We start from the raw sequence: 19,110 nt of genomic DNA, 5'->3' as shown, positions 1-19,110 counted from the left end.
GGGTTTTTTTTTGCCTGGGGAAATATTTTTTAAAACGTCTAAATGACTGAACAGTTTAAATGTCGGTTCCCAACGGAAGTGGGAACAGCCTCCCCTCCTCACCCCCAACGGTCACCCCCCCAGTCCGTCACTCGAAGGGGCGGGGCCACGCGGCGTGGGCGCGTCCGGCTCAGCGATTGGCTGCGGGGCGGAGCGCCAGGCCCGCCCCCCGCGCCGCTGCTGGGGCTGAGGTCGGGCCGGGAGGAGTTGCAGCCGACCCCCGCCTTAAAGCGCCAGCCCCGGCTCGGAGCCGCAGTGGCGGCGGGGCGGGCGCAGCAGCGGCAGGGGCTGGTACAGGCGCCATTGGCTGCAGCCCGCGGAGCTCCGAGCCCGCCGCCGCCTGGGAGGTGCGGGGCAGGCCGGGCGCCGAGAGCATGTTCGACAAGGCGAGGCTGCCGTTCGTGGCCTTGGACGTGGTCTGCGTGGTGCTGGGTGCGTGTCCGGGCCGGCGGGGCGGGGCGGGGCGTGCGGGTGCCGGTGCAGTGCTGCGCTCCTTCGGTGGCGGGTGTCGGGGCTCGGCGCTGCCCTTCGTCTCCGCGCCGCCCTGATGCTCCTCGGCCTTTGCTTCTCGCTGCTCTTTGCTTGCCTCGTGCTGGGGGCTACCGGGGGAAGTGGGGCATTGACTTTGCTTGGCGGTCCCCCCGCTTTGCCGCTTGATCTGGTCAGTTACCTTCTCTCTTGCCAGCTCAGTTTGCCCCCTCATCAAAAAAGCTGCTTGGAGGTTTGTTGGGACACATCGGGCAGAGCCCAGCAGCTCCTGGCCTCTCTCCTGTGTTGCACCATCGAGATCTCTTCCCCCAGGGCTGGGGATTAGATGGTGCAGTGCTACCCTCTCCATCTGGCCAATGGGCTTTTGCACCTCTGTGCCTGTTGTAATGGATCCGTGGTTATGTGAGAGGGAGGAGGACACGCTTGGAAAATAAGGGAGGCAGCAGGTTATGCTGCCTGGCTAGTGCTGTAAAGGTGGGGAGCGGTGGGCTGTGCCCCCAATAAACCCGCCTTCTCCCTGTACAGGCAGTCCTCAACTTGCAACATTTCTAAATTAACACCCTGTTTCAACTTTCTGACATCAGTTTTGACTTTACAACGCTTGATCTGATGTGACAGCATGACAGCGCACAAGTCGCTGTCACCCATTTCCCTGGAGAACGTCTGTCCGAACTTCTTTGGACACTTTCTTTAAGAAAGCAGCCAAGACTCCAGAAAAACCTGCAGCTAGGGCTCCTGAGAAGACTCCAGCCAAGAGCCCTTCAAAAAGTCAGCAAACTCACTTCAAAGAAGGCCTTCCAAATCAATATGATTGCTATTTACAATATAAATACATTAATGTAGCTATATTACTCATCTATAATTGATTGAGTACAAAAATCTGGGTTATCTTTGGTGAAAACAGGGTATTGGGCCTTGGTTCCAGAACCAATACCCCGTTTATAACATTGTTTGTTTCTTATGGAAAAATTGGTTCCAAGCTGCAACGTTTTGACTTCAGACGCTGTTTTCAGGAACCAATTGTGTCATAAGTCTGAGGACTGTCTTGTACTTTTGCTGCAGCAGAAGCTTGTGGTAGGTCTGAGTTTCCAGCTAGTTTTGATGCTACTAAAAAGGTTTGCGAGCCCTGGCACTGCTGTACACTAATTCACTGTATAGCTGTTCATCTCACGCTGTCAACAGCAGCTGGCATGATCCTCGGTGACATCTTTCAGCTGCAGCATGGCTGTACTATAGTGGCTAAGGCTGATCATGCAGACTATTGTTTCACATTGTGAAGGGAGTTTCTGATAAGCTGTTCTGGAGCAGTGGAGGGAGTTGTCTTTAAGTTGGTGATGGAAAAAGACCCCTTTTTTGGTGTACCTTAAGGAGCAGCATGGGTCTTCCTGGAGAAGCAAATCTTGATTTAAAAAAAAAAGTAAAAATACTGTGTAATATTTTAAATGGGTTCAGACAGCCCTGGCTTTCATCACTTGCCTGGCTATGACATGCAGCTCAGCTCTGTGGGGGGGGGGAGGGGTTGGGAGGGGACTGGTATGCACCCAGGACACTCAGAATGAGCATGAGCAAACAAGCTGCACTTCAGTCTTGTTGGGATTATAGTGATGCTGCCAAAGCAATTTGGTCGCATTGTAATTGCCTCCAGTACATTTGCAACTGTAACAATGTCTATTTGCAGCCAAATAACACTCCCAAAAGGGTGAGGTTCTGCCTATTTACTTTAAACACAAAAATTAAACTTGTTTAATTCTGGTGCAAATGACTGAATATTCCTTTAGACTGCAGAAGCTTCAGTAGACATTACTCTTGGAAAATAACTCTGTATTCTAACTTAATTGTAACAGACAGCTCTGGTTTTCTTAATTGGAAAAACTTTTATACAAATATTTGTGCGCACAGACATTTAACAGCTGGCCAAAATAAAGGCATACAACCAAAAAATGCCATGAATTTTAAAGTTTCCAAATATAAGCACTCTTTTATAGTCACTGGTTAGGTTGGTAGACTTAGTACCTTTTTGCTTGTGGCTTGCCTTGCTTGGCAGCAGAATGGCTTTCTATCTCATGTTGTTGGGGTCTTGATTGATCAAGATGCCCAACTGCTCTGCGCAGTGCCGTGGATGGCAGAGAGCTGCCAGGTAAACAAGTATATGGTCTATGTCAAAATCATAATTTTGGGAAATGACCTACATAGTGCACTGAGAGAAAGAAAGGGGGAATTGGACTGGAATGTCTCGCTTGAGTGGTTTTTTCTGAGCCAGTCCATGGAGGAACATGGGTTTTGGTAGCATGTGTAATAGTGGGTCTTTCTGGAAAGTCTTGATTTCTATTAGTCCCTCATTAGAGTGTTTTTCTTCTTGACTCTTATGTGAAGTCAAACTTCTTTATTGTCTTCATACATCCTTGGGTCTTGCTTTGAGCTGCTCGTATGGCCTACATGATCCTAGTGCTAGAGAAATCTGAAGACCCTCTACTTGAATTTGAGTTAAATACTGAGAATCTCCACTCTTTAGTAGGGGAAGTCTTCATCAGTGTGGGTTGGGTTGTTTCCCGTCCCTCTCCACTTCTTCCCCCCCCCCCCACAAGCTTTAGGACATTAACTTGATCTGATCCCTCAGCTCATTTCATGGTCGTATGTTGAAGAAGACTAACCACTTAAGGGACTGTAAATACATTAATTCTTTTTATTTATATGTAGTGTTGCTTAGGCTATAGCTGCTTGTCTGTCTCCTTCCAGGGAGAGTGTGTTTGGAGAGCGGGGCGGTGGTAGGGGACCAGGACTTATCCCCCTAGCTAGAACAGTAAGAGACTGCTGTTTCAGTTGGGTGTCTCTTCTTGAGGGTGGCTGAACAGACAGTTCTGTTATGTTTTGGCTTATTCAAATACAAAGAAGTCTCTTCTGCTTTTAAAAAATGCTGTTTCTTCATGTTCAGAGAATGCTATTTTAATTGGTTCATATGCCTATGTCGTAACCTTTTTCACACATTCACTCTTCCTTTAGTACTGAAAAAGATGAGCTGCAAATCTCTGCACTGCTAATCAAAAGGTGTGGCGGAGGAGTTCCTGTAATGTAGAACTATACGGCATCTGCATTCTGTGCATGCTTGTGCTGGTCTCCTGTAGTGCTTGCTATGCATGTCTCCAGAGCTGTGGGCAGCAGCCTACTTGGAAGATAATTGTGCTGTATATCTTTGTTTACAGGCAAAATATCCTTCTGCCTTAGAAAACATAAGTGGTCTAAATTACAGACTTGTCTCCCTTCCTGTATGCTTCAAAATCTTTCTTTCCTCCCAAATAGAAAAATATGTCTAACTTACACAAATACTCAATGTTATTCAAGCCCCTATCTGTCTTGGCTTATAGACTGACTATATAAGACTTCTCAAATATACATAAGGGAGCAAGACTTAGGGGGCCTTGCTTCATAGGAGGTCTAATGCAGTCAAGACTGAGTGATATCATTTGTAAGGGTGTCGGACTTCTAAGTGCCAAGTAGAAATTAGCTGGACAGCTGTTAATTAGAACAGGCCTGTCTTAATGAGAAATGGTTTTCTGCTGAAGAGAAGCAGCCCAGGTTTAGCTGAAGCCCAAGTTTGCAGGTCTAGTACCATAATGTTTGATTACAAAATATTCTGCTGCTTTGACAGGAAGTCTATACAAACAGCACTTCGAAAAACAAAACCTGAAAATCCTTTGACCACTTCATACACTTACAAAATATCTTAGCTTTTCTTATTGCTCTGCTTAATGTCTACTGAAGTCTCATCTTCAGGACTAACTTTGGCTGGTTAAGAGTTAATGGGATAGATCCAATAAATGATCTGGACAGTTGCCCATGAGAATTAGTCTTTGAATTCAGAACTGAGTAACTAGTTTTCATGTACAGCATGTGGGATAGTTTTGGCACTTCAGAGTCCATGCAAGATGCTGGGATGTTGACTGGGTGCTCATTGGAGTTGACCAATAGGAAATGCTAAGCATGGAGATCTGTCTAAAATCCTGCCTCTTTCAGAAGTTAGGTCTGCAGGCAGGCGCTTCCATGTTCCAGAGCCTGGATCATGTATTTGAAGATATGCTGGTACTGGTGGTGTTGCCTGTCTTTACTCTAGTGTGTAGACCTGGGAACTAAGCCAATGTTAGTTTGAGTGGCTTCAATCTATACCTTCCTGGAGATTGCCTCGGTTACTAGGCTATATAAATAGCTCTGAGTGGGGCTGTGCTATTGTGCATAGTCCAGTAGTTAGGCTAATAGGTTAGAGTGTGAAAGTCTTGGGTTCCAGTCTCTGTTCTCAGAGTTATTTGTTATTGTCTGTCTTGCATTTTGCATTGAAACAGTAGCCTTCAGGACTGGGGACTAGAATAACTTTTGGCAGTTTTTAAATGACAGTTGAGTATACTGGGCTAGTTCTGTGTGGGTTTAGTTTAAAGTACAAGAGTAGGAACTATAGTAATCTCAACCCTTTCTTCTGACTCGGGACACTTCTGGCTTAGAAAGTACCACAGGTGTTCAGTAGTCTTTTAAGTTTAACAGGTTCAGCTAAACCATATGGGACAACTAATGCCCAGGAAAAAGCCAAGTTGCTTAATGGATATTTTGCATCAGTTTTTCATCAGCCCCAAGGGATGGCCCTGCTCAATACAGCACAGGATGGCCAGAGCAAGGGAGAATTGTTTCCCTTTGTCAGTGTAGACCATGTGAAGGGGCATGTTGAGAGGCTGGATACCTTCAATTCAGCTGACCCAGACAGTTTATACCCCATGGTACTTGAGGAGCTGGCAAGCATCATAGCTCAGCCACTGGCATGGATCTTTGAGAACTTGTGGTGCTCAGGTGAAGTGCACAAAGATTGGAAGAAGGCCAATGTGGTGCCTGCCTTCAAGAAAGGGAGGAAAGTGGATCTGAGTAACTACAGGCTCATCAACCTGACCTCTATCCCAGGGAGGATCTTGGAAAAAATTATCAAAGAGACCATTGCCATCAGCCAGTTTGTCGAGAATGGCCTGAGGGATAGCCAGCACGGGTTTCTTGTTGGTAGCTCTTGTCTGACCTATCCGCAACATCTCCTTCTACAACCGGGTGACGCATCATGTGGATAAGGGAGAAGAGATAGATGTCGTATCTTGATTTTTCTTTTTAAGCCTTTGATTTGGTATCTCATGATCATCTCATAGAAAAACTGGCCAGCTGTGGCCTCAGCTACATCATAGTCTACTGGCTGGGGAATTGGTTCTGAGGTCGGACCCAGAGAGTGGTAATTGTTGGAAGTAAATCATCATGGTACACTGTGACCAGTGGGGTCCCCCAAGCTTCTGTCCTTGGGTCTGTACTCTTTTTAACATCTTTATTAATGATGTGGATATTGGTATTGGAAGTGGACTGGCCAAGTTTGCTGTTTGTTTTTTGTTTTGTTTTGTTTTGTTTGTTTGGCATCAAGCATTCACACCCAAGGACAGGATGGTGATCCAGGCCAACCTTGACAGGCTTGGAAAAACCTGATGGCCTTATAGGTGGTTGAAAACCTGATGGCCTTCAACAATGAAAAATGCAAGGTACTTCACCTTGTGAAGAAAAACCTGCAACATGCTTACAGGCTTAGCAGTGCTACGCTTGCTAGCACGATGGCTGAACGGGATTTGGTGGTCATGACTGACCACAAGATGGATATGAGCCGCCAATGTAATGTCACAGCTGGTAAAGTGAGCAAAACTCTGGCTTGGATCTATAGATGCTGCTCAAGCAAATCCCAGGATGCCATCTTCCTACTGTACTTGGGCTTGGTGAGGCTGCAGCTGGAGTACTGCATCCAATTCTGGGCTCCACAATTCAAAAAGGATGTGGAGAAGCTTGAGAGAGTGCAGAGGAGAAACACACGCATGATCAGAGTGCAGGAAAACAGGCCTTATGATGAAAGGCTGAGAGTTGTGGGACTCTTTAGCCTGGAAAAGCGCAGGCTCGGGGGACCTGGTGGCTGCCTACAAATATATAAGGGATGTAGATCAGGATCTGGGGGAATGCCTGTTCACCAGAGCACCTGAGGGAATGATGAGGTCAAATGGTCACAAACTCCTCCAAGACCACTTCAAGCTGGACATAAGGAAAAACTTCTTTACTGTCTGAGCCCCAGCTGACTTCGTGCCTCTGGGGCAGGGGTCTGGACTTGATTTCCCAAGATCCCTTCCAGCCCTAAGGTCTATGAAAGGGCAACTTGTCTTTAAACTGTAACTAAAGGAAATTCACTAATACTCTCAGTGATCCTAAAAGATCATGGATGACTATAGAAACAGCAAGCTCTTCCCCCGTTCTTTCTTTATTGTTCTTGAACGCATGTAGCTGAACATGCAGGGAAGATGATATCCTTACTATCAAGAATAGCACCAGGGAGACTTCCTTCACTCTGGTGCCATGTGAACAATCGGTTGTTATTTTCAGTACGATAGTAGGCCAAAATCAAGGCTCATGGTCAACCTATGTGTTACTAGTTAGTGAATGTTGTCTTAAGTTTTTGATCTGGTTCCTAGTCCTTTTGAAGCTAAGCACAGCCAGTCAAAAAGTCTGAGACTGAATTGATTCAGTCTTTGAATCAAACCTGCATAGACTGAACCAATAAGGAAGTGTATCAGACAAGCACTTTTGATTCCAGAAATACAGCCACATGTCTGCAGTGACCCAGGCCAGGAGCCAGGGGACCCTAGAGCATGCCTCCCAGCTCTGCTGGAGCAGACAGCTTGAGCCAAGGCTAGACTGCCTATCCTGTGTGTGTGTTTGCGGGGGTGGGGGTTGCAGAAGAGTTGCAAAGCATATTGGGATTCTTGAGGGCTGAGTTAACTTGAATCTGGAGGGGATCTGGGGCAGAAGTTCAATAAACCGATTCAGTCTAAATCAGTTAAGTCGGATGCTACATCTATTCAGATTTATCTTAAACTGGCTTTGACCATTTTGAAAGCGTTTTATGTGCACTGAATTTTTGTTGTTACAAACTGGAATTGGCTTCCGATCACTCATACCAGTCTGTGTAATTTCTATCCCTAGTCATATTGGCTTATGTGTAATTTCTGTCCCTAGCCCAAACGTGAATGATTGATTCCATTTGCTGATTTAAATAGCAGATGCATTAAACATGATTTATATAACTGTTTGCCAAAAGGGAAGACTTTTTAACCTCTTGTGGATTAAATACAGAGAACCAGCTTTAAATGTGTTTCCAGTTGCTTCTTACGAGCCAAGGCTTAAACTCAGCATTACACTACTGCCCCTGGCCTAATAAAGGAAGATGCAGTGTAGCTTATTGACCAAAATTTTTTTGCCTCAACTCCTAGAGGTGCACTGATACATCAGTCTGACTTTATGGATCAGTACTGATTACAAAGAAAATTGGCTGTACTAGAAATCCACCTGAAGTGGCTGGTAACTTGGCTAATTAAATGCCCATGCATGTGCACAGCTGCAGCACAGCATGTAGGCAGTGAGGAGCATAGCCCAACAGCGTGGAGAGCTGCATGCAGCTGGTAAGTCTGTTGTGGTGGAAGGGGCATGGAGGGAGCAGATTAACACCCCCTGTGGTGAGGGAGGTGGCAGAGGCAGGGACTGGGCAGGGGCAGGTGTGGGATGGAGCTGCAGCTCATAGGGGTGGGGAGTGGCTCTTGCCATTGGGCACACCCTGGGAGGGCATGGGTGGGGGCAGGTGGGCATGTTCCCTTAGATCTGTGCAGGGTGGGCTGCAGCTGTGAGCTAGAGCCAGGGTTGCGCTGGGCTCTTCTCGGTGGGAGCTGGGCTTGGGGTGGGCAGCAGCAGTGCTGAGGGGGGCTACAGAGGGGACTGCAACCACCCCAGATTTTGCTGTAGCCCCTTTCCCAGCACTGCTGCTGCCCGCTTGGCACAACCCTAGCTCTTCCTGATATGTGAGGTGAGGTGGGGGTTGAGCTGGGGGTGCCCTGGGTGGGCTGTAGCAGTTCTAGGAGTGGGGCTATGGCAAAATTTGTGGTGGTTGCAGCCCCCTCCATAGCCCCACTCCCAGTGTTGCTGCCCTGCCCAAGCCCAGCCCTCCCACTGAGATGAGTCTGGTGCAGCCCTGGCTCTAGCCCACAGCTGCAAACTGCCCACCCCACACAGATCTGGGGGCCCTCCCAAGATGCATGTAGTGGCGGGAGCCCCTTCCCCAGAAATCGGATCGGTATTGGCTGATATACCTCCTTAAATATCAGCTAGCTATCAGTATCAGCCCCCAAAATCTCTATCGGTGCACCCCTACTCAACTCTGTTCCATCTGCGCGCTCTGTCTAGTCTGCGCTTCCATATCTGAAAATGGAGTTTCTATGCCTTATCCCTTGAGAATCTACTTTACTAAAAATTGGGGCCTTTCCCAAGCCTGCTGAAGCCTGTGGAAAATACTTCTATTGCCTTCAGTAGGCTTCTGAAACACAATTGTCTGGATTTCAGAGGTACTGAGAAACAGTAATGATGCTGACTAGATTTAAAGAAACCCAAGCACTTTATTCATGGAACATACAAACCTTTATTTAACCCTTTTTTGCGGGGGAGGGAGGGGGACATGTGGACCCAGCCTTACCATCCCATCTCAAGTTAGTGACAAATTTATCTGCCATCTTCCAGTTAATCACAGATGACCATTGCAGTTGTCACGGTGATCCTGTGTGCATGAGAAACAGGACTCCCTTAAAATATTTTTTCCAATGTATGGTGGCATTTTCCAGTGTATTGCAGCCACATGTCAGAATAAACTTGCAATATAAATGTAAATAAGTATTGTATGTTCTGTGGTGGTGTTTTTGGGTTCTTTTGTTTTAAATCATAACAAAAGATAGTATGGCCATTTTAATATGATGATGTTGTGTGGCCTTCTCTCCTAGGGGATGGGCTCTGTAAGTTTTAAGCTGAAGTCTGAGCATGTCCTTTCTTTTAAATTAAGGCATTGGTAAAGTTTCTCACTGTATCTTCAAAAACCTGCAAAAGCACTTATGTGGTTCACAATAGATTCCAAACCCTAGATTGATTTGTGCCAAAAAGAAAAATCATTAATGCTATACTAACACCTGATAGCTTTCTCTATTGTGTAGATGCAAATTGACTGCCTTGCTTAGTATTTCTGAAGCAATACAGATGTAATCTAGACTTAAAGAATTCTAGTCCCTCTGAACTGTGATATGCTGTTGTTCCATGATGGAGTGTGTACTCTGAAGAAACTCATGGGATGGTGTGGTCAAAGCTGGGCACAACTACTTCTTGGTCCTAATTCAAATTAGATTTGGTACCACTAAGGGTTAAACTTTTTCACTGGAAAAGTTGTGTGGCAACTACTACACAAATTACAGCTTTTAGGCCTGGTGCAGACACTTATTTTACCAATTTTATTGGCATAAGTGATGAGAAACCAGTCTATACTTGTAACATAACAGAGGTTTGGGCAATGCAGAGTGGCTTAAAAATCGCAGAATGTCTAAGATTTTGCACACAACTCCTCCTCCCTCAAGGGCGAGTGTTCTGTTGACTACTGATTTTAAACTGTGCCACTTACAGAAAATGGTGCAACTTGGATCGATTCTTCTTTGGCCATTTTGAATGTCATTACCTAGGCATAGCCTTCTAACTGTCTTAAATGTCAGATTGGGTGGGTTTTTTAATCTTGTTTCTCCTAACCTTAATAGCAAGTTTAAGTTTAAACAGCAAAAGAGGGCATAAATTCAATTTTCTTGTGTATCCTTTGCAGGGCACATTTAAAAGTAACTAGTTTGAAGCCAAAAGGGGAAGAGGGGGAACGCTGGAGGTATTTCTAAAGCTGTTTTCATTCTTTGAAATCCTAATTTTTGCTCTGAGAATTGAGACTTCACCAATAATTGTTATTCTCTAATGTTGCTGTGATCACATGCTTAAACTGAAATTTTCTTCACGAAGAGAGCATGTGCTTATTAACTGACATCTGAAGCATATATGGTATGGCTGTTGTTGATCTATTGATAAATGTTTATAGTGCTCCTGTTAATGTTCAAGGGGGGAGATATTTAGCCTGTGTAAAAGAAATATTGTTGAATCTAAACACTTGCTCCCTGAGACTTTTTCCTATTGCTAACTTCTTTTTAGTCATAAATGTACAAGTTGAAGATGGATTTAATATAGTAGTAATATTTTTGTGTATTCGAACATAAAGTACAATGTTTATGTAGAGGTTTGAACCTTGACTGAATGAACTTGCTCAGCTTCAAAAGCAAAAATGCATTCTAAGAAGATTGTGGGTAGAGCGGCAGAAACTGTATAGACCAACTCCTCTGAATGAGGACCACTGTTACAGACTTGAGGCACCCCTCAGAATGTGCCAGCTCACAGTATTCTTTTTTTTTTTGGTTTTTACGGAAAAATAATACAGCAATTCTTTTGCAAAGAACTCAGACCAGAGCAGGTCAAAGTTGTTTTTTTAACACTGTGAATTCCCATTTGAAATCTCTGGGATAATCATGTTAGCTCTTCTAGACTGCAAACACTGCATGGCACATGATAGCACCCTTGAAAAGATGTGGCACCCTAGGGCACCTTGACAGCACCCTGGTTGAATCTGCCCTCCCCCCAACACGCATACTATTTCAATAATGGCTTATGTTATGAAAACCCTAGGTCATCCAGGAAAAGCATGGTTGCAACTAGCATAAGCTTGTACGTGCTGTAGCACAGTAACATGCAAAGCATGGAATGATGGCATAGACTTTGGGAAGGCCTACTGTGCTCAGGGAAATTGTAGCTCTTTAATGCTGTTTGCTATAAAATCTGACTCTGGAAAAACCATGTTTAACAGAGCATTGTGTTTATATTCTTAAGCCCTATGGGAAGGGAAAGCCTTTTGTGGCTCTCTCCATGCATGCAACTGATTTTTTTTAAACTGTAGAGTGAAAGTAGTTTGAATGTAGTGTCTGTCAGGTTGTAATGGGGAGGGAAGGTTAATATTCAGTGGGTGTATCTACATGTGCTTTTACGCATGCCTAATGCACATTTAAGGTGGGGTTTTTTTTAGGCAGATATCCAAATGTTCACGCACTAAGGTGCATTAATGCGGGTGTGTGGACTGATTTTTAAATTTAAAGTTGGCTACAGGTCAGTGGACATACTGCATTAATGTGCCTTGGCATGTCTGCACGTTTGCTAATGCAATTTATAGAATAGTAGGACCAGAAGGGACCTGTAAGATCATTAAGTCTGGTCCCCTGCCATAGGCATGAGGTAACTGGGCTTAAATGAGCTCAGTGAGGTGCGCACCATCTTTGTGCAATCCCTTGTGATACCTGGAGGAGTGGATTTTAAGCTGGACAAATGTGAATGTGGTCTGCTTGGGTGTACTGATTCAGAACACTGCAGCCTAGATCAGTCCACTTTTTTTGTGTTGGGGAAAATCATAGTCAGTTCATGTATCTCTTCATCGCCCTCTTCCTAATCTGCTGCAGCTCTTCTAGTAAGCTGTATATTCACTTTTGAGTTTTGGTAATAAAACTACTTGGTAATAAAAATCCATTTAGTTCCTTCTTCCTTTTGTGACTGATTAATAACAGCATGGAATTTTTTCCATGTACTGTAAAATCTATATTATAGCTAGCTAACTGATCCGTTCTTAATATTACAACACTTCATATAAAAAGTTTTTATTAAAGCTATAGACTTCATGGACATTGTTTCCCAGAATTTTCATTGGTAACTTATCTACGTTGGCTCAGAGCAAATGCTAATCAGTGATTTGGCTTATTTAAAGAGAACTAAAGAAACAGCTGGGTTAATAGCACATATGTATGCACAACATCTGCTTTACTTGGAACTATTTAAGTTGGGGATGGGGGAAGTGTCATATTCTGGATAACAATAGCACTTCATGGGTACTGCCAGGCTGTTGCCTCCATGCTGAATAACAGCATGTGCTAGAAGCTTACTGTTCATAACCTTGTCTTGTGGCATTCCTTTTTGGATATTGCTTCTGTACAGAATATTGCGCTAATGCTACTTCATAATGCATTTTCTTTTATCTTTCTAAAAATGTCACAGAAAGAAGAAAGGCCAGTAATAGAAAAAGGCAGGAATCTTTCTCCTTTTGAGCTGTAAAATCTTGGTGACTAACATGCTCCAGAAATGGAAGATCTCTAAAATTTCTGTCTTAATCTAACTGTAAAATAAATTCTGGAATCTCTAAGCAAAATGGAGCAGTTCTGAAAACTGTCAGTCTAGTGCTGTCTCCTGTGAATGTTTGCTGGCATCAGTGAATGCTGGAGTATCTTGGTCAGCTACAGCATGCTCCTGAGTAAGAACAGTGGGTAATCATAAGTGTGTGTGGGCTTTTTGTGCTATTTAAAGTTGATAAGTATATCCATGCCAAGCTATATTGATTCTTCAGTGTCAGAATGATTTCCTAGGGTTCATCACACTCTAAATTAGGGTGAGGTTTTTCATTTATAAGGCTTGAAAACAATTGAACACAACTGCCATTTAATCTGAACAGTATGGCTTTAACTAAAATGTTGAACACTGTAGTGGCTGCAACTGTAAAGATGAAAGATTTGGCTTGCATTTCTCTTTTTTTGAGGGGAAAAATAACTGATGTTTGATTTAATGCGCTGAGTTTGTATTTCCCAACACGCTTTTGGTAAATATTTGGTTCTTAATTGAGCTGTTGTTATTTAACAATTAAGTTTCATTAAACAGCCTTCTTAACCTAGATCTTTAATCTTTTTTTTTCTTTTTCTAATTTTAATTTTTTAATTTTTATTTCTTTGGCTAATCAGTGTCTTGCCATTCTTCTTTCTGTAGAATGGGGAACTCTAAAAACCGTGACTTCTCTTTACCATTCTTTCTTTCTTCCTTTGCTGTTATCATGCTAAATTTTGTCTGTTCAACAAAGATGAATTCCTGCCCTTGGAGTCCATGGAGGTACTTATGATCTGTAGTGATCACAGTCCTAAGGATCCTGTATTGCCCACTAGCTTCTGTTGGTCCAGCAGCTGAATAAGAATAGCTTCCCACTTGTTTTTAATAGCACTACATAAATTGTGTTGGTCTGGCATGACTCTTTCATAAGCATTCCTGTCTGTACATAACTCTACCATTTGCAAATGTTTGGCTACCTTCCCCACTCCTTCAAAACATGGGTCATAGCACTTCATGCTGTTTCCATTTTATTTTTGTCTTTTCATCTACACATGCCTCCAGTCTTTAAAATGGGGACCCTAAATTGAAGCAGCGGGTTTTTAAAAACGCCACTTCAATTTGGGGCCCCTTTTTTTTAAACCCCCATTTTGTGCACACTCCCGAACTTACCGCCTCTTTGGCGGTGGGGTAGGGAAGGCCAGCTCCTGGTGGGTAGACTGGCCCCTGGGCTGCGGAGGGGCATGGTGCTTCCTGCCGCAGCAGCCCCCAGGCAACACCCACCCATAGGCACCCAGCTCGAGGGTCCTGGGGACAGCTGCAGGGAGGAGCACTGGGCCCCTGTGCAGGTGAGTCAGGCTCTGGCGGGGAATCGGGCTCACCACCTTTTTTCTTTTTTCCCTTCGGCAGAGCCTGCCTTCCTGGGCTGCTGCCAGACTTCCTGCACAGGCTTCATGCAGAGTCCCTGAGCTGCCAGGAGCCTGGTGCTTAGCTCTGCAGCTGTAGATCAGCAAACTAAAATTCGGAGGGGTCAGCTACAGCATGATCCTGAGGAGGAGTTTGTTTGCTGTGCCCCAAGTCATTTAAGGTGCACTTTGCTAACAAATATGCTACAGTGGCTAGAATTAGTGTGCAGTATGCCACCACCTGCATGCAAACACCATGTCATGCATGCACGCCCCTTATTTAATCTATGCATGGCCTATGTCTTAGCAACCCTTCTGTACCCCTATATTTGACTGTGTGCCATTTGTTGGGCAGCCTATAAGATGATTTTAAAAGGGGGGGTATGCTACTTCCACAGTACTCTGAAGCATGAGCAAGGTCCAAGCCTCTGGTAGTCTGGCAGGCCAGGGTCTGCTGCTCTTACATTTTTAGGGGAGGGTAACAAATGGCAGTAGATGGCTAGTAACTTCCAAAATACTTAAAAGCTTTGATCTAAGGGAAGCCATGGTTTTTTGTTTGTTTTGTTTGTTTTTTAAAGCAGTTCTGGGCTGCAGCAGTCCAGGGTGTTCAGAACCTCATAAAATAACTTGTTGCTGAATTGCTTGTGTTCATTGTCCTGATTAGGCTCTGCAAAGGATCCTAGTGGTTTGTGGTCCAAAAGAAGATAGTATTAGGTCTTCCTTGCAGCTGAAAGTTAGACGAGAACCGATTCCGGTTGGGTAGGGAAGGAAGCAGTTGCTTGATGATAAGATGTGGGTTAGCACACAAGAAAGGCTAGCTTTACTGTGCTATTCAGTGATTCAGTCTTTTCAGACTTGAGGCATCCTTCCTGAATTCAGAATTTTGTGACACCCTGTTTAAAAACAAATTTACTTTTTCCCATACTTATCTTCTTCCATACTGTGACATGCTTTAAAAGATCTGTAGCAACAGGGAGGGCACCCCAAGAGCATAGCTTGATGCATGGTGCTTGGCACTGGCAGGGGCTGCTTGGAGGGGCTGGTTTGGGGTGGCTGACTCCCTGAAGGAGTCAGATATCCCTGCAGGAGGGGATAACAGTGGTTGCTGGTGTTAAATGAAGGTGGTGGGAGCAGAATTCTGTTGTGTCCCATTCCTTCTGTTAACTGTACCCGTCCTGCCCTGGACCCAATCTGAGGGGATGAGTGCAGTCCTTGTTGCTGTGGCTACTCCTCTGAAAACTTAAATGCAGGAGCCACCTGCCCCTGCTGCCCTCCTACCAGCTCCAAGAACATGGGAAGGGCAGGTGAATGAGCTGCGCTGAAAACACACAGCCCTTCATCTGGTCACCTGTAGCAGAGTATGCTATTTGGAGTCTAGGGGCAGTTAAAGTAGGGGCTGGTTGGGAAGTGGGAGGCTGTACTCTTTTTTGGCTTATCCAGCTTTCCCCCATGGCATCCCACTTGAGAATCAGTAGTGTAATTCTACTACAGTGTCAGTGATGCACAAACTGTCATGTTCTTCTGCTAGGTTTGTTTTCCTTTTCCTTTTCCACTGTATGCATTGAAAAACTCCTCTTCACTGCACTAAGGAAAAAAGATCTGAATAGCTAGGTACTCTTCAGGAGTGGTGGGCATCCTCTGGTCCCTTTAGAGTCTGTAGGAACTGAAGTACTTGATGCTTGGAGGTCGGGTCAGTGGTCTGTACTACAGTGCCGGATTGTTTCAGGTTCCTGTGAGAATCTCAGGAGCATCTGTATTGACTCAAGATGATACCCTCTTTCACCACAATGAGCAATAATAATAGAAAAAAGCTGTTTGTTCCCAACCAGATTTTGTTTTGTTTGTTTGTTTTGGGGTTTTTTTCCCCCCTAGCAAATGCCCTTCCTGGTTGCTGGGCAACTTGAAAGAGATATTCTATGTATACTTCTACTACAGTCTAAATGGTGTGTGCACACTTTATAGCTAACCTAAGGCAGAAAGCAGGCAAAGGTGGAGACTGGAATGCTTGCCCCACTGACCTTTCCAGTTTCTCACATTTAAATATATATTTAAAGTCTTGGTGTAGCACAGAGTACAAGTGAATGTGGAGGGACTTTTGTGAAACTGCCCTGGACCAGTCCAACCCTCTCATTTGCTGCTTTTTATAGTAGCTTATGGTTTAAAAGTAAACATACTTTCCAGTTTCTTAACACTGTATGTGCTACCTAAACACTGTTTTAGAAAGTGCTTTTTTTTTCAGTCCTAACATCAAGGTTTTTTATTTGGTGGCATTTTTTATACAGCAGAACAAGGCATATTATTTTTAAAATGGTAAAGGAAAACCTAGAAAGGAATAAAAATGAGAGGTGTTTATATTTAAATGCAGAGGCACCATAAAAACCTGTGAGAACTTTTTCCAAAACCAGAAATTATCCCAGAGAGAGGCTTCTATAAAAAATAAGGCAGCAATTGAAAGAAGAAAAATTTAACCAGATTTTTGTCACCATTTACACGTTTGTTTGTTTGTTTTAAGCTGAGTTCTCTGACACTTCATCTGTAACACGTCAGACAAAAGAAATACTTGAAAGACAAAATATCCTATAGTTTCTTTCTTTCTTTTTTGTGAAGTAGGCTTGATCTTTTACTGCTGAAGGTTATACAATTAAACCCTTTAATTTCAAGTTCTGTGTAGCAGTATGGCCTTTGGTTTGCCAAAAAACCTAACACGCTATTTCTGGACCTTGTGGCACTTTTACACATGCTCTAGGGGTGGTGTTGGTTGTGGGGGAAGGGTGCTTTAATTAGTGTGGCTCCAGAACATGCTTTAGTTAAAGTGCCGCAGCATCTCATGTATCAGTGTTCCCATGTTTCAAAATGGCAGTGGGGACATTTGAACTAAAGCCTGTCAAACAAGCTGGTCAAGTGCCTCCACTGCCATTTTGAAGTGCGGGGATGCAGAGGCTGGCTGGAATGTGGTAACTGCCACATTCCAGCAGGCTCTATTTAATTGAATCTGCTCTGGCATGCTGTAATTACAGTGGTAGAGCAGCTTTGCAGCACATCTACAAGCACCCTTAGGTTTTCCCTGACTTGTTCATAAGTTTATTATGACCTGGGACTCCAAAACAAACATTTCCTTAACAAAATGTGTGCTCCTTCAACATTTTAAGCATCCTTGCTCATTTTGCCACCATGTCTGTATTAAGTCTTGTGGTACTGAGTGAGTTTTTTGATGTTCTCTTAAGAGACCTGCACAGATCATTGTGTGCTCTTGAGAGCCAGAGTGAGGGGAGGGAGATGCTGGAGCTCAAATGTGAATGCTTTTGAAAGAACAGCTTAAACTATGATAAGTAAACCAAAAATCATGGTGAAATTCCATTAATATCAATGAAATCACAACTTTACTGCAGGTACCCTAGTATTTTTGATTTTAGTGGACTTAAGCAACACTGAAGAACTTTTGGGTCTGTACTCAGTTTTTTCTGTCCTGCCAGATGCTTGTATAGGGTGCACAAAGCCATTGGCAAGGTAGCATGTTGCCCATTGAGAGTCCTTATCTAGCTAAGTCAGCGGTGGGTAAAATGTGGCCCACCAGGCTGTTCTATCTGGCCTGTGGGGCCCCTAAAAAATTTAGAAAATTTAATATTTATCTGCCCTGGGCTACCTGTCATGCGGCCCTCGATGGCTTGCCAAAACTCAGTAAGCGGCCCTCTGCCAAAAATAATTGCCTGCCCCTGAGTTAAGTACATGATTTTTAAGTTACTGTAATTGTCCTTCACAACAGTATTACTTGGTTTGATGTTCAGACTTCAGCAAATACTTTTGCTGGCCCCAAACTGTAAGACCTAACAGGAAATATTGCCTATCTATAGGATTTCACATTTCTTCTGCAACAAGTTCATTGGTACTTCACAGGAGCCCATAAACTCCTAAAGACCTAATCACCAAGATCAATACTTGTAAGACTAGCCTAGACTTCCAGTGTGCATGCATACTTTTTATGCTGAACTTTCATCATAAAAATCCGTTTGTCTGACTGCTTGTCTGTAGAATTGGACCCTAGCTATGAAATTCCTGTGGCAACTCTGCAGTGTCAAGTCTATTCAAAGAAATAAGTATCACCAATTCAAGTTGACATGTGGCACTATTTTTTTTTAAATTTAATTTAGTGAGGAAAATTTTTGGATTTTTGTACCATTACTGTTCTAAGAACAGCAGTGCTTTTGTGCTCCTCTTTTCCCGCCCCCCCCATGTTCGCTACTACAATAATTATGACTGCCTTATCTCTTATAAATGTTTCTAACTGTTGTTTATTATGACCTTTGTAAAACAAGGAAGAAGAGTTTAGTAAATAAACTTGTAGCCTTAGCAATAGAAAACCATTGTAGCCTCCTCTTTTGTCATATTACCATGGTAATGCAAGGGGCGTAGTGTAACTCCTTGAAGGTGGCAACACTCCATGAATTTAAGACTTGTGAACTCTAGGTATTGTGTGAGTCTCTTACCAGCTGTCACATTGTCAGGCCACTCTAACTGGGATGATCTAGGGAGTCTCATTAAGAATTAATAAACATGGCTTTATTTGGAAGGCAGTTGGCATAATCTTCCCTCCCTGGTCCTCCAGCTGGGTTTGGAAATGGATTCTTATGTTGTCTATTAAGGCTGGGTTAAGTAACATATTTATATTCATGTTGATATGGTGACCAGTATTTTTGTATAGTTTATTACCTGTTTTTAAGAAACATAAGAACATTCTAAACTAAACATGCTTTCTGACTTCAGCTGATCAAGTGTTAACAATTGACATATAAGGTTCTCTGTATACTAATTGTCCAGGAGAAAGAGATGTTCAGTGATGGCTGTTTTTCTTTTTAAAAAAATCATTAATCTTTACTATATCAGTTATTATATACAAAATTGCATAAGGAGAAAGAATGAAGAAAGTCCAGAAGTTACTTTGTAGGGAAATAAGCAGAAAACAATGGTGAACCGTCTTGTATATCTGCATATAAATTGCCTTCAGTAAACCAGCAGTAAAGCATACAGGCTGACCACAACTGTGAAAGTTCAT

The 19,110-nt window shown here is 43.6% G+C and overlaps 1 protein-coding gene across 2 annotated transcripts in view; it reads left to right on the top strand.

Moving 5' to 3' along the window:
• Positions 1 to 319: 319 nt before the first annotated feature.
• The window catches only part of PLPP1 (phospholipid phosphatase 1), a 106,717-nt gene continuing 87,926 nt past the window's right edge, over positions 320 to 19,110 (top strand). For both annotated transcript variants that reach the window (XM_019532069.1, XM_019532068.1), the window contains exon 1: positions 320 to 471. In XM_019532069.1, coding sequence (XP_019387614.1) covers positions 414 to 471 — 58 coding nt within the window. In that variant the 5' untranslated portion in view covers positions 320 to 413. The remainder of the gene's footprint in view (positions 472 to 19,110) is intronic.

This window comes from Crocodylus porosus, unplaced genomic scaffold, assembly GCF_001723895.1.
Source record: "Crocodylus porosus isolate Cpor-Errol unplaced genomic scaffold, CroPor_comp1, whole genome shotgun sequence".
Classification (NCBI taxonomy): domain Eukaryota; kingdom Metazoa; phylum Chordata; order Crocodylia; family Crocodylidae; genus Crocodylus; species Crocodylus porosus.
Note: the sequence above shows the minus strand (reverse complement) of the source record. Positions and strands in the feature narration are given on the sequence as shown.